A 23,852-nucleotide genomic window follows, 5' to 3' on the forward strand; every position below is an offset into this window, starting at 1 on the left:
ATCCATCTGTCGGAGGTGATGGTAGCCCAGACAGGAAGGAAATTGTGGAGTCTGCCCCCGACTGGAGTGGAATATTCTGGGAGGAGTGGAGGGAAGTCACTGGGTGGGGGTGGAGTCAGAGCGGGAGGTGTTAGTTTTGCCTCTGCCTTTGTTGTTGTTACCCCTGTAACTGCCTCTTTGGTAACCCCTATTTAAGGGGATTGGGTAGGGGCCTTGTAGGAAGTGGAGGCGCTGTCGGAGGAGTAGCCTCTGGTGGTGCTTCTAAAGGAGGAACGACGAAAGGAGCGCCTGGGAGCTTGCGACTGCAAGGCTCCCATAGATTTTGCCATGTCTGTGTCTTTTTTCATTTTTTCTAGGGCTACGTCGACATTTGGGCCAAACAGGTGTTTTTCAAAGGGGTGGTTGAGGATAGAACTTTGAACCTCGGGTTTGAACGCTGAAATGCGTAGCCAGGCATGTCTACGCAGAAGGACGCTAGTATTTATTACCCTGGAGGCGGTGTCAGCTGCATCGAGGGCACAACAGATGGAGGTGTTAGTGATAGTTTTACCCTGTTGAATTCGTTCGTTGGCCCTATGTTTATATTTGTCAGGGAGGTGTTGCATTATTGACTCCAGCTCATCATAATGTGCCCTGTCATATCTGGCTAGGAGCGGTTGGGTGTTAGTAATGCGCCATATGTTGGCCGCCTGGGACGCAGTATACTTGCCAGAGGCGTCCAGGAGGTTAGACTCCTTATCTGGCGGTGGAGCCTCACCTGATGCCTGGGAATTGGCACGTTTCCTCGCATTGGTGACTACCAGGGAGTCTAGTTGTGCGGGGCCTCTAATGTAGGTTGGATCTGTTGGGGCGGCCTTATATTTTTTCTCAATGCGAGGGTTGATGACCCTGGCCCTAACTGGGTCTTTAAAGACCTCTGGTGCGTGCTTAATAACCCCCTTAAGCATGGGCAGAATTGAGGTAGACCTCTGTGCAGTATCAAATGTATCCAAGAGTCTGTGTGGAGATCAACCCCTCAACTGGTAGTGGGCAGCCCTATGGAGTAGCTGGTAAAGCCCATTGTGTCCTCTGGGGGGGTGAGGGTCTGGAAGGGTAAAGATCGTCCTGCGGGACGTTAGGGACGTCTGGGATGTTGTAGTCGTCCCATGGTTCTGGGGAGCCGTTAGGGTCCCCTGTTGGTTGGTTGTCCGCCCCGTCCCCTGTGTCATAGATAATGTCATCATTATCATCCTCATCTGGAGATGGTGCGGGAGAATGATGTGGTGGGGGAGGAGGAGGAGGAGAAGGAATCCTCAAAGGGGAGGTGGCAAAGTCTCTCCTTTTTGGTGGTGGAGCTGGTGCAGGCTTGTCCAGTGATCTCTTTCTGGTGCTAAGCGTCATATGTCCTGTCTTTGGATCCTTTACGAGGGTTTTTTGGCAAGGATCGGGTCTAAACAGTTCCTCTGTAAGGGGCAGATCCTTCGGTGCCAATGGTGTCGGAGCCGTGGGTTTTTTAGGCGTGGATTCGGCACTGGTTCTTGATTTGGAGCTGTGGGGTTTAGCAGTGTCTTTTGACTTCCTCGGTTCCGGGGTGGGTTTCGGCTTCGAGGTTTGTGAGTCGAGGCTTTTCGGTTTCTTGCTCGGCTCCGAGTATGTTATCGATGCCGAGGAGCCGGTGCCAGACTTTGGCGCCGAGTGCTTCGGTGTCGAGCTCGGCGTGGACAAGGAAAGGGGCGTTTTCTTTTTCGGTGCCGATGAGATTTTTTCGGCACCGACGGTAGGCTGGCTCGAGCCCGAGCTGCCTAAAGGCTTGATGGGCTTCCTAACCGGGCTCGGAAGCGAGGTATGGGAAGCAGTTTTTTGGTGCATACCTAGGCCCGAAGGCGTGACCGAAGCCTTTGTCAATGGCGTGGAGGGGGGTTTAGGGTCGGGGTCGACGTCTGTACTCACGCCCCTCTTTGCTGGAGTGATGTCCTCGACGTCGGAGTCGTCCGATTCGGAGGCGCGGACGAGGCCCTCTTCGGTGTGCTGTTATTCAGGGACATCAATGCCTTGTTCGAAGATGTCGTCGGGGATCGAAGTCGACGGGTGAGCCATTGTTCTCCTTGCTCGCCGGTCCCGGATCGTTTGCTTCGATCGGAAGAAGGCGCAAGCTGGACAGTCTCTTGCCTTGTGTTCTGGAGAGAGGCAGAGGTTGCACACCTCATGGAGATCGGTGTGGGGAAACTTCGACCCACATCGAGGACACTTTTTTAATGGCGTCCTTTCCATCAGCCAGGACCAAAGCCCAGGTAGGCCCGAGGGCCTTCGTCGACGACCGGAATCGAAGACTTCGATTGTTGAGACTCGCGTCAAGTGTGGAGAACGCGATCGAGACAATACCGTCGAAGGGGGGAGGATTGCGCGCCGAACAGGAAAACAGGAACGGTTCCGAACTGAAGCGCGAAGAACACATCCGAGCCCGATGGCAGAAAAAAACAATCCAAAGGAGGAGTCACATACCTCGTGACTTCCAAAGACTTTCCAAGAGAAAAACAACTGCAACATCCGGGCCCAACACCAGATGGCGATCTATGCACAGTGTGTAATCTGCAGCTCATATACCTCGAACATGTTATTTGGTCTCGAAAAGCACTTATTGCCACAGTAGTCTCTGGAACTGAAGAAAACTGCTTTGTGTGTTCCTTGTGAAAAACAAAAGGGCGTGGCTAATACCAGACATAATTTGAGGCCCAATTATTAAAGAAAATCACAAAAGTGCAACCATGGTATATGTCATCGCATTAGTGGAGATTTACAACTTTCATCAATTCACAACCATTTACAGAAGTAGGCCTGGAAATAGTGCTCCTGTGTGAACTGCATTTTTGCATTACAGCACAAGTATGTTTGTTTATGCGAGAATCTGAAGAGCGATTGCAAATTCACTTTCTCTACAGGATTACATTTTCAACTTATCCCAGTGTGAAAAGATATTACAGAGGAGTTGGGAAACGCACTTACACATGCCAGTTTGTAGATGTGCACATTCTCAACGGGATGTTCCAACCCTGGAACTACCGTTTTGTGCTGCTTCCAGCTCCAGTATGTAGATTTGTGGAAAAATAAGGGCACTACTACGATACAAACCCTGCTATAAAATGAGTCCTGGCATAATCAGAGAGGCTACTTTCAAAGCTCTGATTCAATGAGAATGCATAATTCGTCACCTCAATCCGTGGCACCAAAGGGGGACGTGGATTGTTTTATAGGGCAAGTAGATTATGAAGCATCCTGTCCCATGGACAAGCAGATATTTTATAAAAGTTTCACAGCCCTGCATTTACCCTTCTGTAAATTTGTGCCTCACCTGCTGCCAGTCCTGGTGTAAGGAACATTTAGTAACTTCAGGTCTTTAAAGATGAAGATCCAGAGCTTTTTCACACCAAGACATGTTTCTGCATCTAGTAATAACTCCAGATTACTGTCTCTGTCGATCATTGATACCACGTGAGCCAGGAATGGGGTCACTACAGCTTGGATACGCTTCCAAAGGGTGTTTCTTCAAATGTGGAAAAAGAGAAAAAAAAGCAGATGGGATAAATGAATAAAGATGAAAAAAACTCACAAAATAAAGTGTGGCAAAATTTTAGTCGGGAAAACAGAGGAAAATGTAAGAGAAAGGTAAGAGAATTGGTGGAATGAAAGCATAAACAAAAATAACTGCTTACACAGAAAGTCAGTGAAGACTTAGAAGAGGAGTATGAGAAAATAAGAGATGAACACCGAAGACATATTTAAAAGTTACTTATCTGTAATCTTATTTCTCCAGAGACAGAAAAGCCCTAGACTGAAAAACCATGGACTAACTCCCAGCCATCAGCCTGGATTTTGAAAACACCATTACAAAAAACAAATATGCAAAATATTTTACACTAAAAATATTTTTCATTTCCTTACTTTTCAGAAAATGTTCTAGATTACGATCGTCAGAAAAACAATATTAAAACAGCAGACACAAGCACTGGTGCAGTCAACACAGAATGACTGCATGATCAGCCATGTGTGAACGTGGCGGTCATATTGGAATGATACCTGTTCACAGATGGTAGTGCTACATGCACAACACTGCGACACAAGTATCATTTTGCTTTTCGTTTTTTATTTTACCATCTAAACATGGCCAATGAAAGAAGGGCGTTGACTAGTCAGATGTTGTGAGAATGTGCCTGCTAGATCTCTCCCAGTGGCACCAATAAGCCTTCCATTATTCTAAAATGTGACGATCTGCAACAAACGAATGAACAAGTTACTTACCTTCGGTAACGATGTATCTGTAAGAAACATGAGTTAGTTAGATTCCTCACCTTAGAATATCCCCAGGCGTCAGACTGGATCTGGAAAGATTTTTGTAGCAATACCCCTTGCACGTCGCTAGGCTTCGTCTGCGGCTCCGCGTCCGTCGTTGGCGTTGTGCGCCGGAATGACATCGTCGGAGTACTTAGACGCCGCCTTCGCGCACTGACGTCAGTTCTTGCACATAGCTTTCAGCGCCAGGAACGCAGAGCCATGCAAGAGACCGACACTGGTGCCAAAAAAGTCTAGGGGCCTGAAAAGGACAACCTTAAACCTAGATGTCAGTTCGCAGAACGGGGAGGCTGGTTGGGTCGGTGAGGAATCTAACTAACTAATGTTTCTTACAGATACATCGTTACCGAAGGTAAGTAACTTGTTCATCTGAAAGAAACACGTTAGTTAGATTCCTCACCTTAGAATAGATACCCCAGCAATACCAACCCCGGTGGTGGGTCTGCGAACCAAGATCACACCAGAAAGTCCTGGAGGACAGAACAGCCAAAGAAGCCATTCCTCCGGGTTTGGCTGTCTCGACAATAATGCCTGGAAAACGTGTGGAGCGAAGCCCACGTCGCCGCCTGACAAGATATCCTGCAAAGGGACTCCCCGTCCCAGGGCAGTAGTAGCCACTGTGGCCCGAGTCGAATGGGCTCGCAGTCCAACAAGAGGGTCCTTTTTTGACAAGGAGTTGCACAAAACGACCCACCTTGAGATGGTCCGTTTGTGCACAGCTTTCCCCTTCTTAGCACCCATGTATCCAACGAAAAGTTGGTCGTCAACCCGGAACTGTTTGGTGCGGTCCAAATAAAAGGAGAGCGCACGTTTTGGGTCCAGACGGTGGAGCCTCTCTTCCTCTTTGGAAGGATGCGGAGGCGGAAAGAAGGTGGGCAAGGTGACAGATTGCCCGATGTGAAAGGGGGTCACCACTTTCGGGAGAAAAGAAGGACGAGTCCGGAGGACAACCTTGTCCGGATGAACAGACAGAAAAGAAGGCTTGGACGATAGAGCCTGGAGCTCACTCACCCGTCTAGCTGAGGTGATAGCTACCAGGAAAGCAGTCTTAAGAGTCAGAAGACGAAGGGGACAATTGTGAAGAGGCTCAAAGGGAACGCACATCAGAAATGTTAGGACAAGATTCAAGTCCCACAGAGGCATTACGAAAGGGACAGGAGGGAACGTGTGGGTAATGCCTTTAAGAAAGTGTGAAACTACAGGGGACTTGAAAAGAGAAGGCTGATCAGGAAGCCTCAAGAATGCAGAGATTGCAGAGAGATGACCTCTCAAGGTGCCCAGAGCATAGTCCTGCTGGGCCAAAGAAAGAAGAAAAAGAAGAACCTCAGAAAGAGGGGCGGAAAGGGGATCCACAGCCTTTGCTGTGCACCATGCCACAAATTTGTTCCACCTGCAGGCGTATACCGTCCTTGTGGAGGGACGCCTGGCTGCCAGAATGACATCACAGACTTCAGGAGGCAAGTCAAATGGCATCAACTGCCGCGATCAATCTCCACGCATGGAGGTGGAGGCTGGACAGGTTCGGGTGGAGGACCGTCCGCTGTTGCTGCGACAGAGGGTCCTCCTGAAGAGGCAGGCGTATCGGAGGATCGGTCACCATACTGAGTAGCTCGGGATACCAGTACCTTCGTGCCCAATCCGGAGCCACCAAGATGACTTGGGCCCGGTCGTGCCTAATCTTCAGCACTCTGGGCAGAAGTGGTATAGGCGGAAAGGCGTACAACAGACCGCAACTCCACTCGCGACGAAAAGCGTCGCCGAGCGAGTGCCGCCTTGGAAATTCCAACGAGCAGAACTGCTGACATTGCGTGTTCTCTTCGGTGGCGAATAGATCTAACCGAGGCTCTCCCCACTGCTGAAAGAGACCTTGCGCCACGTCCGAGTTCAGACGCCATTCGTGATCCATCATGCACCGGCGGCTGAGTTCGTCCGCTCTGGCGTTCAGAGAGCCCGCCAGATGTTGAACCACCAGAATAATGCCCTGGTGTTCCAGCCATGTCCAGAGGCGCAGAGCCTCCTGACAAAGGGTCCACGACCCCACCCCGCCCTGCTTGTTGCAATACTACATGGCGGTGGTGTTGTCCGTGAACACCTGCACGACACTCCCCCGGACAGAGGGAAGGAATGCCTTCAGTGCTAGTCGGATCGCTCTCAGCTCCAACAAGTTGATATGGAGTAAAGACTCCGCCGGAGACCAGAGGCCTCTGATCTCCGCCTCTCCCATACGGCCCCCCCATCCCAGGAGGGACGCATCCGTCACTACTACATGCTCCGGGTGGGGTAGAGAGAGACATTTGCCCGTGACCCAATCGCGGTCCGTGAGCCACCACTGCAACTGCTTCCGAGATCAAGACATGGTCGGACAGGTTGCCGTGATGCTGGGCTCACTGAAACTTCAGGTCCCACTGCACAGCCCGCATGCGCCGCCTGGCGTGATGCACTAGTAGGATGCAGGAGGCCATCAGCCCCAGAAGCCACAACACCAACCTGACCGAAACCCAGGATTGAGGCCGAAAGATGGGAATCAGGGCCTGAATATCCCGGACCCGCTGCTCCGGTGGATAGACCCGGAACTGCGCCGAATCGAAAACCGCTCCGATGAAGAGGAGCTTCTGGGAGGGACTCAGGTGTGACTTCGGCACATTGATGGAGAACCCCAGCGAATGCAAGAGGTCGGCCGAAGTCTGAAGGTGGGAGCCGACTTGCTGGGGCGAGCCCGCCTTCAACAACCAGTAGTCGAGATAGGGGAAGACTGAAACCTCTGATCTGCGCAGATGAGCTGCGACCATCGCCATCACTTTCGTGAACACCCGAGGGGCACTGGTGAGGCCGAAGGGGAGCACGGTGAACTGAAAGTGCTCCTGACCCACCGTGAACCGCAGGTAACGCCGGTGGGCCGGCAGGGCGGGGATGTGAAAATAGGCGTCCTGCAAGTCCAACGCTACCATCCAGTCTCCAGGGTCGGGGGCAGCCAGAACCTGAGCTAGCGTAAGCATCTTGAACCGCTCTTTCCGAAGGAAGGCGTTGACGCACCTGAGGTCCAAGATAGGGCGTAGGCCCCCTTTGCCCTTCTTGGGAACCAGAAACCAGAAAGTAGTGGGAATAGCAACCACGACCTACTTCCGGCCCAGGAACGCGCTTGACGGCCTCTTTGGCCAAGAGGGCCGTAACTTCCTCCCGCAGCAGATGCAAATGATCCTCCGACATACGGTGGTACTGCGGTGGCATGGCTGGAGGGGTCGTCTCGAAGGGGAGGGAGTAGCCCCTTCGGACGATTTGCAGCACCCACCTGTCCGAAGTAATGGACCGCCAGTGGAGCAGGTGATGGCGAACTCTGCCGCCCACTGGGGTGGGATGGGCCTGAAAGCTCGGACTAGGAGGGCTTTGAGGCGGATGCTGCCGGGGTGGATGTGGACTGACCGGCACGTTGTCCTCCCCATACCGCCTCGGCAGAAACCACGTACGCGACCGCGTGCAGGTTGGTTCTGCGGCCGGTGGCTCGGCGGACGTGAGGAGGCACCCCTTCTTTGGCCACGAAAGGCGGAAGTTTGTGGCCGCGGGGCCGAGAGACCCAAGGACTTGGCCGTAGCCCGTGAGTCCTTAAAGCGAGCCAGCGCACTATCCGCCTTCTCTCTGAAAAGAAGAGTGCCATCAAAGGGCATGTCCATGAGGGAGCTTTGGACATCCCCTGAGAAAGACGTGGACCTCAGCCAGGCGTGACGCCAAAGCGCCACCGTGGTGGAAATCGCCCTACCTAGAGAGTCCGTGGTGTCAAGTCCACACCGTATCGCATGTCGTGCTGCATCTCGCCCGTCAGCAAGTGCGTGGGCGAGCCGTGCTCGGACCTCCACCGGGCACTGGGGCAGCACCTCCTCCACCGTATCCCACAGAGAGTGGGAGTAAAGGTCCAACAGGCAAGCGGTGTTCAAAGACCGCAGTCCCAAACTCAAGGACGAGAACAGTTTCTTCCCGAACTGCTCTAACCTCTTGGATTCCCTGTCCTGAGGAGCGGACGGGAAGGAGGATTGGGAGGTAGAGGCCTGGATAACCAGACTCTCAGGGGTGGGGTGTTGGGACAGGAAACTGGGGTCGCCCGGAGCAGGGCGGTGGCGCCAGGCTACGTTCCGATCCACAGGAGGGACTGTGGAGGGCTTGGACCAAGTGCCCTGGAGAACGTCGACGAGGGCCTCACTAAACTGCAGCAGAGGCTCAGTGGAGCTTGCTGTCGGTTGAAGCACCTCGGTGAGGACATTGGTCCTTACGGCCACAGCAGGCAACTCCAGCCCAAGGGCTTCGGCCGCCTTGCGCAGCACCATTGAAAAAGCAGCACCTTCCTCCGATGCCACAGTCGGAGGAGAGATGAAGCCAGTGTCCGGCGAGGTGTCCAGATCACTGGCATCCCCCAGTTCGTCTGCCCAGTCCTGAGAAAGAGAGGCATGCGCGGCCAGAGGATCCTCAAATCCCTCTCAGTCGCCCCCGTCATCAGATTCCTGATACACAGGAGGAAAAGTCGGAGCCGGACGGTAGATGTCTTGCACATCAGTCGGCGCCGGGGAACGGCGTTGTCCGAGGACGGCGCCGGCGGTGGAACCGGTGTCGGCGCCAGCGGAGGAGGCGTGACAAGGTCGACCGGCGCCAACAGAGATCCAGGCCTGGATCCCTTGGGGACCTGCGACGTTGGGGCCGGAGCCGGCGCCGGAGCCGACGGCACGCAAGGTCGCCCAGTCGAGCCCGCGGGGCCCGAAGGTGCGCCGGCGGGTGTCGACGGCGGAGCCAGGCCTCTCATGGCCGAGAGGAAGGCACTGACCTCCGCCGGCGTCGCGTCAGTCCCAGGGACCGGAGGGTATGGGGACGTGCGCGGCGCCTGCGGCTGAGCCGCGGGGGTGGAACCGCCCTGACCCTCGGCCGAGTCGCGCGACCGGCGAGGGGAGTCCGAAGAGCAATGTCGCCTCTTGGACTTCTTGGAGCGCTTCGACTTGCCCGACGAGCGATGTCGATGGCTGCGGCTCCGCGACCGAGTGGCGGAGCTCGAGAAGCTTACGGGACCGCTCCCGTCTAGCCTTCGAGGTCAAGGCCTGACAGTCGGGGCACGACTCCGCGTCGTGGTCGACCCCCAGGCAGAAAAGGCTCCGGCGATGGTGATCCGTCACCGACATCAGGCGATGACAGGCGTCACAGGCTTTAAATCCTGGCATCCTACCGGCACCAACAGTCGACCAAAAAAGCAGTAAAAAAGTTAGTCAAAAATTGACTAGGGGTAAGCTCTTCACGGATCGGCGCCTACTGGCGCGGAAAAAAGAAGAACTGACGTCAGCGCGCGAGGGCGGTGTCTAAGTACTCCGACGATGTCATTCCGGCGCACGACGTCAACGACGGACGCGGAGCTGCAGACGACGCCTAGCGACGCGCAAGGGGTATTGCTACAAAAATCTTTCCGGATCCAGTCTGACGCCTGGGGATATTCTAAGGTGAGGAATTTAACTAACGTGTTTCTTTCAGATAAATTACTTACCTTAATGCCTTATCTGGCAGGTGACCATATCTAGCTGCAAATGTCATACCTTTGAACTATCCCGAGGTGCCAGACTGGATCCGGAAAACTTTCTACAGCAATATCTCTGCGGTTCAGTAGAGGGAGTTGAGCGACGCTGTCCACCAGGTGTGACGTCAGAGTCCATTAAAGCCCTCCCCAGACACGCTGATGTCACTTTCTTCCGTGACTAGTTTCCACACTAAAAGCGCAGTGCACTAATAGAAACTGCTAATGGAAACAGTGTGCCTAAAAAGAATCTTCTTTTGTAAAAATACATTTTTTAAACCTAATGAAAGGCACAAGAGTGCTCAGAAAGGGATCTGGTAGACAAAAGGATAAACCAGTCAGCAGAGCAGGGAGAATGGGTGAGTCAGGGAGGAATCTGCAGCTAGATCCTGTCTCTACCAGTTAAGGCGTTACAGAAGGTAAGTAACTTATTCATATGATAGAGACATCAAGGAGCAGATTCCCAACCTTAGAATTAGATACCCAAGCATTATCATCCCTGGAGGAGGGTCTGCAAACTTATCTCACTAAAGAACCCATGCGAAGGACAAGCTAGCCGAGAGAGAGCGAGAGAGAGAGAAAGAGAATGAGAGAGAGAGAGAGAACGAGAAAGAGAACGAGAGAGAGAGAGAGAAAGAGAACGAGAGAGAGAGAGAGAAAGAGAACGAGAGAGAGAATGAGAGAGAGAGAACGCGCGCGCGAGCGAGAGAGAGCGAGAGACCGGCTGTCAGGAAAGTAGATGAGGAAAAAAAGACGCCACACCAGAAATACTGTGGAAAACCCATACAGCAGTGAAGTCTGTAACTATGGAAAAACACCCATGGCCGAAGAATAAAGAGGTGTTGGAAAGAACATTTCATATAATCATAATACTACATAGCTCCTCCAATTGCAGCCGGACCATTAGTGGACAGGGCTGAAGGCCAAGGACAATAGGTAATACCACTGAGCCAAAGCTCTTTGCCATTGAACCAAGTGATGTAGAGAGCACAAATCAATGCTTTAAGAAAATCAGAGGGAACCATAACAACAATTACGGGCAAAGACCACTCGTGGTCAGAGGAAACACTTTGAGAGAGAAGTGAACTCTCTGGGACAATTCAACATAGAACCGACAGAGATGGAAGGGTTAGCAATCGCAAGCAATGAACAAGTGAAGGTCCCTCTAGGACACGAGAAAAAGCGCAGCAATGTAAGCAGAAACGCACTCTCTCTTAGTAAAGGCAGCCTAACTAACTGTGTAAAGAGATACCTATATAAAAGGATTTATATATAAAGGCATGAATATATATACATACACGTCTGTATATATATATATATATTCACTTAAAAAACCATAGGTTTCACACATGTTATAGTTAGCTGGACATTTCACTCGTAAAAAACCAATGAAATTCCCCCGTTATAGTTAGTGCAGGCAACTATAACTCTCGCGACCGCAATCCTCTGCTGAGGACGTCAGATATTACATCACTGTATTTAGACACTTATTTACCCATGTCTTCTTCCATTAATCTTTAGCTATACATATATTACAAATATTTATTTTTTTCAGAAAGACACATATGTCACCAGTGATGTAATATCTGACGTCATCAGCAGAGGATTGAGGTCACGTGAGTTATAGTTGCCTGCACTAACTATAACGGGGGAATTTCATTGGTTTTTTACGAGTGAAATGTCCAGCTAACTATAACATGTGTGAAACCTATGGTTTTTTAAGTGAATTTGCAAGGTTTTTTAAATGCTAATTCGTAACTATAACGTGTGTGAAACCTATGGTTTTTTCAGTGACTTTCAAAGGTTTTTTAAATGCTAATTTATGTATGTATTTTTTATTTGTTTTAAAGAGATTTTTAGCGTTTTTTGCGTTAAAAATATATATATTTTTTTTTAGCGTGCGCGCACTCCCCCTGACAAAGGCTAGGGGGTCAGGAACTGTCCACCCTGCCCCCTTTTCACGTTCTCCACCTTTGTTTTTTCTCTCTCGTATCGAAAACAAACAAAATGGCGGCCGACACTTCCTGATTTCGACTGATTCGAACGTTGACTGACATCTAACAACCAATCAGCATTACGCTCGCGCACGTAAGGGTGCGCGCACGGTGCACTTACCGTGCGCGCACGGTGCGAGCGTATAGATATTTATATGCTTTTAAATGCTATTTTCTCAGAAAATACTGAACAGATTTACACGAGACCTTCAAAAGGCACTTCCTTGACCTTATGGCTACCTCTTTGCCAAATTTCACGTAATTCTGTTCAGCCGTTCGGGCTGTACCTTCGACTAAAGGTCCTATGGAAAAATGCATGGGGAAAACGCGTTTTGGGACCCCCCCTTTTTCTCGGCCCCCGCTTTACGAATCACCCCGAGACTTTCAGGGTAGGAGCTGAACGGAGCGCCCCATTTGTTTTGAAAATTTCCTGAGGATTCGTCAACCGGCGCCAAAGTTATTCAAAATAGAATTTTGAGATTTCCTATGGAAACTAGGTTGTAACTATAACTATCTACTGGCGACCGCCAGTAGATAATATATATTGTTGTACTGTTGTATATATATATATTGATGACATAGAGGTTCTCCATACTTTATCCACTTTGGGAGGAATTGATGTGTCTACAGAGGAAGCCCTACAAATCTGTGACATTGAATTGAGGATAAACCCAAGGAGTAAATTCAAACCCAAATCTAGATTTTTTCCTAATATTCAGAGCGAGGCAATTGAAGTTTTTGAGAAGGGAGTCCTTAAAGATCTAAAGAAAATCAGATATAAGAAAATCCCTGCAAACAGTAAAAATCTTACCTTTGAGCAACTAAGAGCCGTAGAGAACTTAAAGAAGGATTAAAACATTGTGATTCGCCAAGGGCGGAAAGTGGTGGTTCTGGAGAAACAGAATTATCTAGATGAAGGAGTGAGACAACTAAGTGACACCACATGTTATTGCATTTCTAATGCTTCTGAGATCTGCCAATCTAACTTGGGAAGATGCTGGTTGAATGGAGAGAAAGGGGCTTACTGGAGTGGGAGGAATATAAGTATCTCAAATGTGCCCATCCCAGAATCCCTATTCTCTATCTACTCCCTAAACTCCATAAACTACATAAACTACATAAAGATGCGGTGAAATTTCCAGGGAGACCCATTGTTTCCTAAATGGGTTCTCTACTGGAAAATACATCCCGGTTCATGGATCATTATTTAAGACCTATTGTAGTAGCACTTCCAGCATACCTGAGAGATACCACACATTTTGTAACGCTCATTGATGGTATACACTGGGATGACAAATACACGCTCGTCACTCTAGATGTGTGTAGCCTATACACCAGTATTCAGCATGAACTGGGTATACAGGCTATTCGACATTTCCTAAGATCACGATCTATTTCCCTGCTGCACCACTCTGAGATGTTAGTAGGGATGATTCAATTCTGTCTCACTAATCATTTTTTCATCTGTGATGATTCATTGTACAGGCAGTCACAGGGCACTGCGATGGGCACCTGCTTCACTCCCAGCTATGCTAATTTTTTCATGAGCTGGTGGGAGGAACAGATGTCCACGCAAATGATGGAATTTGAGAACAACGTGGTCCTGTGGCTGTGGTTCATCGATGATATCTTTTTGAACTGGAGTGGGTATGCAGAGACAGCGAGGAAATTTGTGAGGAAACTTAATGTGAACACTTGTAATCTTACTTTCACAGAACCCATCAGAAAAACAGGATTACATTGTTGGATGTTACTGTTAATGTTAAGGGAGGAACATTAGAGACCAGTTTGTTCAGGAAGAAAACAGCAGGGAACAGCCTTTTAAGTGCTAACAGTTCACACTCCTCGTAATCTCATCTTCAGCATTCCCTATAGGGAACTATTGCGTGCTAAACGCAATTGCAGTACAGATGCAGCATATGCAATTGAGAAGGTAATCGTTTTAAAAAACGGGGTTACAGTCAAAAGACTATTGGTGAAGTCTGTGACTGAGTAGAAAAAGTCACTAGAAATTAATTATTGCATCCTAATAAACAGGAGAATGCCACTGAGACCTTGAGGTTTATAACTACTTACTCAGGGCAGGAACATGATGTTCGAAGGATATTCAACAAACATTGGCATGTGCTTTTAACTGACGATAACTTAAAACCTAATCTCACCAGTAACCCAGAGATAACCTTTAGAAAAAGTCACTCATTGCGAGATGACCTGAATCACAATCATGTCACAGATCATGGCAAGGGGAGTGACAAGGGCCAACCAGGATTTAGATGCTGCAGAAACTGCAAAGCTTGGAGTAAGAGTTGCGATTGTGCCAAGCTCGTTTTACCTAATTCGATTAGAGAGTTTGTGATTAGGAAACCTCTGACCTGTAACACCATGTACTGCATGATTGTTTAATATGTCCCTGCAACAAATGGTATGTGGGCAGCACAATACATCGTGCCAAAAAGAGGGTGCTAGAGCACATCCGGGCCACTAGACATAACAACAGGCAGTACCCAGTAGCACGTCACTTCCATGAGCATCATTATCAAAACGAAAAAAAATGAACAGTATTGAGTATGAATGTAAATGTATGCAGTTTCCAGAACTTTTTAGTGATTTTAACTTTTGACTGTTTTAGGTCTGGGCACTTCTTCAACTTTGGCGACAGGAGAGAGGAATTTTGGATTAGGAGATTATGATGTTGTAGGTGGCAGCTGTGATTCCACGGTGGGAGCAATGTTATTGGTTATCCTTTAAAGTAAATTGAGACCGTGGGGGTCTAAGCATGTGTATGCGGTGGTCTATATGCCCACTTGGGGTAGATAGCTAATGTATGGACGTTAATAGGGAATTGATGATTTCATCCATCAGCGATGCAAATGTTGTTTTCTGTATGCCCACTGGGGCGGGCTAGGAAAAGAAATGTGGGGCGTCTTTATGATTGGGGCATTTATGAAATTGATGTTGCCCATAGAGACAAATAACGGTCTGCTATTTACAAAACGCCACACCATGGAATTGTGTATATTAAAGCATTGATCGTTTGTGACAAAATGATGAAATATGAACTAACAAAATTGCACTTAGATTCATAACTGCAACCAGCAGTGGTATTGAATTGTACATCTTTATCATGCCACCGACGACACTCCAAAATGGCCGCCCACTGTTGTAATTCTAGTATATACACGTTGAACAAGTTACTTACCTTCGGTAACGATATATCTGTAAGAAACATTAGTTAGTTAGATTCCTCACCTTAGAATATCCCCAGGCGTCAGGCTGGATCCGGAAAGATTTTTCGTCAGCAATACCCTTGCGCGTGGCGGCTCCGTGTCCGTCGTCGGCGTCGTGCGCCGGGATGACGTCGGAGTACTTAGACACCGCCCTCGCGCGCTGACGTGAGTTCTTGTACATAGCTTTCCACGCCAGGAACACAGAGCCATGCAAGAGACTGACACTGGTGCCAAAAAATTCTAGGGCCCTGAAAGGGATAACCTCAACCCTAGATATCGGTTCGCAGAACGGGGAGGATGGGTGAGTCGGTGAGGAATCTAACTAACTAATGTTTCTTACAGATTGAATATGCTACTTACCAGTATGCATCTGTTCTTGGCATGTAGGGCTGCTGACATTCATATCTGTGCATAGATCGCCGCCTAGTGTTGGGTCCGGATGTTTGCACGTTGTTGTCCTGGAAGAGTCTTCGAAGTATCCTGAGATAGGTGACTCCTCCCCTGGACCAAAGTGCGCATGGGCATCCTCTCCATCCTCAGATTGTTTTTCGCCATTGTGGCAGTGATGGAGTAGATACAGAAAGTGATGACCATGCTATACAGTAATTCTGAGAGCTGCAGCTGCTACAGGCGCCGGGGAGGAGGGTGGGCGATATGAATGTCAGCAGCCCTACATGCCAAGAACAGATGCATACTGGTAAGTAGCATATTCAGTTCGAGGCATGTGGGCTGCTGAATTCATATCTGTGCATAGAATACATAGCAGTACCCCCCATTAGCGGCGGCTACCAGTGCCAGCTGCAGCGGTCTGAAAAAGAGTTTTGATAACAGCCTGTCCTACAGCTGCCTGCTGTTTTGAGTGTACATCTACACAATAGTGTTTGGTAAATGTATGTATAGTGGACCATGTGGCTGCTCTACATATGTCATGCAAAGGAATGTTGCCCAGGAAAGCCATGGAGGCCCCCAACTTACGTGTTGAGGGGGCTCGTGGGGGAATCGTTAATGTGCGTTTAGCCTTTTGATAGCAAATTTGAATACATTTAACGATCCATCTGGCTATACCTGCTTTGGAGATGGCGTTGCCTTTGTGTTGTGGGGAAAAGGCAACGAAAAGTTGTTTTGTTTTCCTAAAGTTTTTGGTTCTGTCTATATAGTACATGAGGGCTCTTTTGACGTCTAGTGTATGGAGCATTCTTTCAGCAACATTTTGTGGATTCAGAAAGAAAACAGGCAGTTCAATCATTTGATTCATGTGGAACTGCGATATTACTTTAGGCATGAATTTGGGGTTGGTACGTAGTACGACCCTGTTTGCGTGAACCTGTATGAATGGCTCTTGAATGGTTAGTGCCTGGAGTTCACTAACTCTTCTTAACGAAGTGATTGCTATTAGGAAAGCTACTTTCCAGGTGAGGAATTGAATCTCACATGAGTGGAGAGGTTCGAAGGGTGGACCCATCAGTCGGGTGAGGACCAAGTTGAGGTTCCACACTGGTGCTGGTGGGTGTCTTGGGGGAATCACTCGTTTAAGTCCCTCCAAGAAGGCTTTGATGGCAGGCACTCTGAATAAAGAGAGGTGCTGCCTGTTTTGGAGATAGGCTGCTATTGCGGTTAAATGGATACGTATTGAGGTGTAAGCCAGATTGCATCGGTATAGGTGTAAGAGGTAACAGATTATGTTTTGAATGGATGCGTCCAGCGGGTTAATGTCATTGTGATTGCAATAAATGACAAACCTCTCCCATTTGGCTGCATAGCAAGCTCTGGTAGTGGGTCTCCTAGCTTCCTTAATGATCTCCATACAGTCAGGTGGCAGATTTAGGTAGCCAAACTCTAGGACTTCAGGAGCCAGATCGCCAGGTTGAGCTGTTGGGGGTCTGGGTGCTGAATTTCTCCATGGTTCTGCGTCAAATGCGCGGGTTTGACCCGCAGCCTTTGATGAGGTACCACGGAAAGTTCCAGAAAGGTGGTGTACCATGGCTGGCGTGCCCATGTTGGAGCAACCAGGATGAGCGTCAGCGAGTGTTGTCGCAGTTTGCGTGCCACCAGTGGTATCAACGGTGCTGGGGGAAAAGCGTACGCAAATCTGCCGGACCAGTTCATCCATATCGCATTGCCTTGCGACTGTGGATGTGGGAACCTGGCGGCAAAGCTTTGGCATTTTGCGTTTTCGCTTGTGGCGAATATGTCTATCTCTGGATGACCCCACTGTTGGAAGTACGGTTGGAGTACTGACGGGTGTAGCTCCCACTCGTGCATCTGGTGGCTGTGTCTGCTGAGCAGATCCGCCATCTGGTTGTCCTTGCCGGGGAGGTGTTCCGCCATGAGGAATATGTTCCTCTGAATGGCCCACTTCCACATGCTCTGAGCCAGATGAGACAACTGTGGAGAGTGTGTTCCTCCCTGCTTCTGTATATAGTACATGGCAGTCATGTTGTCCGTCCGGATCAACACGACTTTGTTGCACAAGTGTACTTTGAATGCCTTCATGGCGAGGAAGATTGCCATCAGTTCTAGAACGTTGATGTGCATCTTCTTTTGTTGTATTGTCCATAGTCCCTGCACTGTGTAATTGAGTACATGAGCTCCCCATCCCTGGAGAGACGCGTCCGCTGTCAGTATAATTTGTGGAACAGGCTCGTGGAACGGTCGGCCCTTGCAAAGGTTTTGTGGATTCCACCAATGCAGAGAGTCGTATGCCCGACCGCTCACCAACACTAGGTCTTTTAATTGCCCGTGAGCCTGATTCCATTGACGAGCCAAGCACTCCTGAAGCGGGCGCATATGTAGTCTCGCGTGCGGGACTATGAAAATGCAGGAGGCCATCATGCCTATCAACTGCATGAACACTCGCGCCGGAAGGGAGTGTTGGGGTTTGAACTTGGAGATCAGCATTTGCATGCTGTTGATCCTCACTAAATTTGGCTGAGCTGTGGCCGCCAGAGTGTCTATGGTCGCACCTACGTACTGTTGTACGTGCGGGTTGGAGGTGTGACTTTGGGTAATTTAGTGAGAATCCCAGACTGTGAAGAAGGTGAATGGTGCGGGACATGTGGCTGGCACATTGCTGGGCTGACTTTGCCTGAACAAGCCAGTCGTCCAGGTAAGAGTAGACGTGAATGTGTTGTCTCCGTAGGTGTGCAGCCACAGTAGCGAGGCACTTTGTGAAAACTCTGGGTGCTGTTGTCACTCCGAAGGGAAGGACTTTGAATTGGTAGTGCTGCCCCTGAATAGTGAACCGGAGATATTATCTGTGTGACGGGTGTATGGGTATGTGGAAATATGCATCTTTGAGGTCTAGCGTGGCTAGGAAGTCTCCCTGTCCGAGCAGCGGGAGAACCTGCTGTAGGGTGAGCATGTGGAAATGCTCTGAGAGAATGTAGTGGTTGAGGGGTCTCAGGTCTAGTATAGGTCTGAGCGACCCGTTCTTTTTTGGTATTAAGAAGTACAAAGAGTACACCCCTGTCCCTTGCTGGTGGACGGGCACGACCTCTATTGCGCCTTTTTGAAGCATACTTAGCACTTCCTGCTGTAATAATGCTAAGTGCTCTGAGGACATAGGACGGTGCTTTGGCGGTATGGTGGGTGGAGTGGAGGTTAATTCGAGGCAGTAACCGTGTTGGATAACATCTTTGACCCACCTGTCCGTGGTGATGGTATTCCACGTGGACAGGAACCGCTGGAGTCTTCCCCCGACAGGTGTTATGTGGTCGGGGGGAAGGGAGAGGGCGTCACTGTTTGTTTTGGGGGAGGACCTGGTATTGCCGTAACCGCGTCCTCTGCCCTTTGTGCTGGAGCCACAATATCCACCTCGGGTGTTTTTATCGTAGGAACTTTGAGTGCCCCCTTTATTGTAGGTTTGCTGTGACCCCTGTCCTCTACCCGCTCCTCTATTTCCGGGGCGACGAAAGGAGCCACTACGAAATGTCTGAGTTTGCAGAGCCCCCATTGACTTTGCAGTGTCTGTGTCTTTTTTTATCTTTTCTAAGGTGGTGTCAACCTCCGGTCCGAATAAGTAGTCGGGGTTGACCGGCTGATTGAGGATGTTATTTTGAACCTCAGGTTTGAATCCGGAGATTCGTAACCAGGCGTGTCGTCGTAGCATGACGCTGGTGTTTATTGCTCTTGCAGCTGTGTCGGCGGCATCCAGTGCACACTTGATGGATGCGTTTGTGAGAAGTTGTCCCTCTCTGATGAGGAGCTCCGCTGCCTCTTTGTACTCGTCTGGTAGGTGTTGGAGTAGGGTCTCTAACGTGTCATAGTGTGAGCGATCGTAGCGAGCGAGGAGCGCCTGTGTATTGGCAATGCGCCATATGTTTGCTGCCTGGGCTGCAATCCTTTTGCCGGAGGTCTCTAGAACCTTGGACTCTTTGTCCCGGGGAGGAGCATCACCAGTTGTCTGCGAGTGTGCCCGTTTGCGAGCATTAGCAACTACGATGGAGTCCAGAGGTAACTGGCCTCTAATGTACGTAGGGTCCCCAGGTGCGGGCTTGTATTTTTTCTCGATCCTGGGGTTTATTACCCGTGCCCTGGTGGTTTCTTTGAAAATGTCCTTTGCTGGCTTGAGGACACCTTTTAACATGGGCAGAGTCTTTACAGTCCTCTCTGAGGATGCGAAAGTGTCCACCAAGAAATCGTCCTCGATTGTGTCTGAGTGGAGTTGCACCCCATGATTGGTTGCGGCACGTTCGATGAGGGCGTTGAATGCAGCAGTGTCCTCTGTGGGAGACGGTTTTGCGTCATAAAGCTGCGTGTCCTGTGTATCCAGAGCGGCACCTGGGTCTACAGGGTCATCCCAGACTTGATCAGGGTCCTGCTGGCCCTCGGGGTCCATATCCCCGGGGTAGGTGGTGTCGTCACCCATGTAGTCCTCCACTGCATCCGTGTCGGAGTGTGTCGGAGAGAAGGACTGTGGATCTGGGTAAGAGGTGTGGAGGCGTTCATAAAGAACTGGTTCTGATTCCGCCGGCATTTTTTGCTTTAGCGGGATCCTGTAAGAGTCCAAAGCCTGGCCGGAAGTGATTTTCCGCTTTCGGAGCATGAGCCTGCCGGTGTCGGCGTCGATGAAGTGGGACGGTGATGTCCCAGTAGGAGAGTGTTCGGTAGATGGGGACCTTGTGTGTGTAACACGTGTTCTGATCTCGAAGAGTTTCGGCGCCGTGGATGGCGGCAAACCAAAGGTGATGTTGGTCGGTGCCGAAGGTGCCTTTTGAGCCTTTTTCGGCTCGTAGCCCGACGTGGCCTGGAGGGCTGCCTTTTCTCTGATGCGTTGCAAGGACGCTGCAACTTGTCGCACCTGGAACGCCGACGGTTCTTTGGCGCCGAGTGGTTCCGTAGAGGTAGGTGTGGACTTCTTTGGAGCCACAGGGTCATCGAGCCGAGGAGAGGTAGTAGCTGTCGACGGCGTCGATGATTGGACCGTAGTCGCTGCTTTCGAGGTGGATTGCGATGCAGCGGCCATTTTAACCTTGGTGGTCGGTGCCGAGTGTTTCGGTGCCGGGGGCCGAGGCGCTTTGGCGGTACCGAAGGCTTTCCTCCTTGGGTCGGCGCCAACATCGGCTGCAGCAAGTTCGGCACCGAAGTTAGTTTCACTTTCGGTTTCTTTTGAACCGGTGCGACGATTGGTTTCGGTTTCGTTGAAGGGAAACCAGTCTTTTTGGGTAATAATGGCTCTCACTGGATGTCCGAGGCCGGGCCAGAGGGCGGGGCCGAAGAACTGTGGGATTGGTCTTGGGTAAGGCCCGAAGGCGATCCCTCGACCGGAGCCGTAGACTGACGCGCTGGGATATCCTCCATTTGGACGGGTAGGCCCTGCTCTTCACCAGAGCTACCTTCTTCGGCCCCTAAGGCCTCATCGTAGTCTCCTACCTCATCGTCGGCTTCTTCTCTGTGAAAAAGCTCTTCATCTACGTCCTACGATCTGGAACCGTGTTCGGAAGTGGGGCTGGAGGGTATGTTTTCCACGCTTTCGACATCTTCGTCCTCGGTACTGAAGATGTTGGTCGGGGCCGGTGCCGCTTGCTGCGCTTCCAGTCGCGCGGCTCGTCGATTCCGGAGAGTCTTCTTGGATCTGAATCGGGCACAGGCCATACATTTCGATTCGTCATGATCCGGTGAGAGGCATTTGTTGCACACCGGGTGGACGTCGATATGCGGGTATTTCGCATGGCAAACAGGACACCGCTTGAATGGGGTCCTCGATTCCATCATCGATGTTTGGTCGATGGTCAGATATAATGGAGCCGAAAAAGTTGTGAAAGTCGCTAAACTAGCCAGTAAACTATCGATACCGATCTGGAACAGTACCGACGAAAACTAAAGGCCTTTTGGCCTGAAAACTACATTTTCCTAACTTGAGTCAAGATAAGCACATCCGAACCCAATGGCGGAAAAAAACAATCTGAGGATGGAGAGGATGCCCATGCGCACTGTGGTCCAGGGGAGGAGTCACCTATCTCAGGATACTTCGAAGACTCTTCCAGGACAACAACGTGCAAACATCCGGACCCAACACTAGGCGGCGATCTATGCACAGATATGAATTCAGCAGCCCACATGCCTCGAACATATCGTTACCGAAGGTAAGTAACTTGTTTATCTGAAAGAAACATGTTAGTTAGATTCCTCACCTTAGAATAGATACCCCAGCAATACCAACCCCGGTGGTGGGTCTGCGAACCAAGATCACACCAGAAAATCCTGGAGAACAGAACGGCCAAAGAAGCCGTCTCTCCGGACTTGGCTGTCCAGGCAATAATGTTTGGCAAACGTGTGCAGCGAAGCCCACGTTACTGCCTGACAGATGTCCTGCAAGGAGACTCCCCGGCCCAGGGCAGTTGTCGCCGCTGTGGCCCGAGTGGAATGGGCCCTCAGTCCTACAGGAGGTTCCTTTTTAGCTAAGGAGTAACAAGCTTTGATACACAAAACGACCCACCGAGAGATGGCTCGCTTGTGCACCGCCCGCCCCTTCTTAGCGCCCACGTAGCCAACAAAGAGTTGGTCGTCCACCCAGAACTGCTTGGTGCGGTCCAGATAGAAGGACAGCGCCAGATTTGGGTCCAGACGATGGAGCCTCTCTTCAACTTTGGAAGGATGCGGAGGTGGAAAGAAGGTGGGCAACGTAACAGACTGTCCGATGTGAAAGGCAGTTACCACCTTAGGGAGAAAGGAAGGACGAGTCCTGAGAACAACTTTGTCCGGATGGACGGAAAGAAAAGGAGGCTTAGAAGAGAGAGCCTGGAGCTCACTCACCCTCCTAGCAGAGGTGATGGCAACCAGGAAAGCAGTCTTGAGCGTCAACAGACGAAGGGGACAAGTATGAAGTGGCTCAAAGGGAGCGCACATCAGATAAGTCTATACCAGATTCAAATCCCACTGAGGCATTACGAAAGGGACAGGAGGAAACATGAGTAATGCCCTTGAAGAAGCGAGAAACAGGGGATTTGAAAAGAGAAGGCTGATCAGGAATCCGTAAGAAAGCAGAGATAGCTGAAAGATAACCATTAAGAGTGCCCAGAGCAGACCCCTACTGGGCCATGGAAAGAAGAAAGAGGCAGGGGTGTGGAATTTTTGAAACAAATTACTTGTCCAAGGACCAAGTGCTACAGAAATCTTCTTGTCCTGTAATAAAATCCACTTGTCCCCTTTACTACCCTAAATAATTTACCTGCTGCTTTTACTAAATCGGTTACACCCTCCTAAGTAAAGTTGCCCTCCGCTTCTGCCCATCAGTAGTAAGCAACCACGCAAATCCCTTTACAGCAACCTATAAGCTTCCACATTCCTCTCACCATAAAGGCGAAACACATCTCCGGTCCTCTCAATTACAGTCCATAACCCTTCCACTGACTCATCATAGGCTCCACCCCTTCACCCTTTGCTTCTGTTCCTTCACACTGCAAGCTTCATGTTACCCATTTCTCTCAATACAGACCGAATAGTGTTACCCCTCCCTCTCTCTCTCTCATTACAGGCCGCAGGTTCCATGCCCTATTCATCCACTACACAGAATACAGGTGTCATGCTTGGCCCATTTGTCTCCAACTCACTACATGTTCTATGCCCCTAGGGGAGAGTAATGCTGTGGCTCGTGAGCATGTAGCATAAAATACACTGGTGGCAGACTTACTAGCCAGGAGAAAAGAGACAGATGGTGGTTACAGTGAGTTCATAGAGTGGAAATATGTGGGACCCGAAATGGAGATGGGGGGGGGGGCCTACAGTGATGAAGTAGTTACAAGAATGCAAGGAAGTGTGCAAAGAGTATGCTGGGAAGAGAGGTGGTCAGGTTTGTAGAACAGGAGTTGAGGCGCTAAGCAGGGAGTGAGCGGCAGAAGGAAAAAAGAATGTGATGAGAAGGGACTATAGCGACTAACGACTGAAAGATACAAGACAGACGGGAGGCATCTGTAAGATTATGGGTTCACTTTTCTTAGCAAGTAGGCAGGGGTTGGTTTATTCCGGGCAGAAAGAGAAATTTGATTTAACCCCCAATATTCTGGTTTATAGAAGCATCGTTCACCCCTGACTGCAGTAGGCCAACACCCTGAGAGGCTGAGGAAATCAGAATAAACAGCAAAACACAACAAAAGGGGGCCTCAGAAACATAAAACCCAATAACCTACATATATTTAAAGCAAATAACCTCAAAATCAAGACACAGTCAATACTCGCAGTTTAACAGACATGCTCTGAACTTGATTATTCTGGGCGAAAGTACCAAAAATGCAAACTGAAATTGAAAATACTAAATATCTCCCTGCA

General features: G+C 49.9%; 1 protein-coding gene across 2 annotated transcripts in view; it reads right to left on the reverse strand.

The window, feature by feature from the left end:
• The window catches only part of RNF213 (ring finger protein 213), a 2,329,248-nt gene that overhangs the window by 759,359 nt on the left and 1,546,037 nt on the right, over positions 1-23,852 (reverse strand). For both annotated transcript variants that reach the window (XM_085617427.1, XM_085617426.1), the window contains exon 35: positions 3,329-3,520. In XM_085617427.1, coding sequence (XP_085473553.1) covers positions 3,329-3,520 — 192 coding nt within the window. The remainder of the gene's footprint in view (positions 1-3,328; positions 3,521-23,852) is intronic.

This window comes from Triturus cristatus, chromosome 7 (assembly GCF_964204655.1).
Source record: "Triturus cristatus chromosome 7, aTriCri1.1, whole genome shotgun sequence".
In the NCBI taxonomy this organism is placed as follows: domain Eukaryota; kingdom Metazoa; phylum Chordata; class Amphibia; order Caudata; family Salamandridae; genus Triturus; species Triturus cristatus.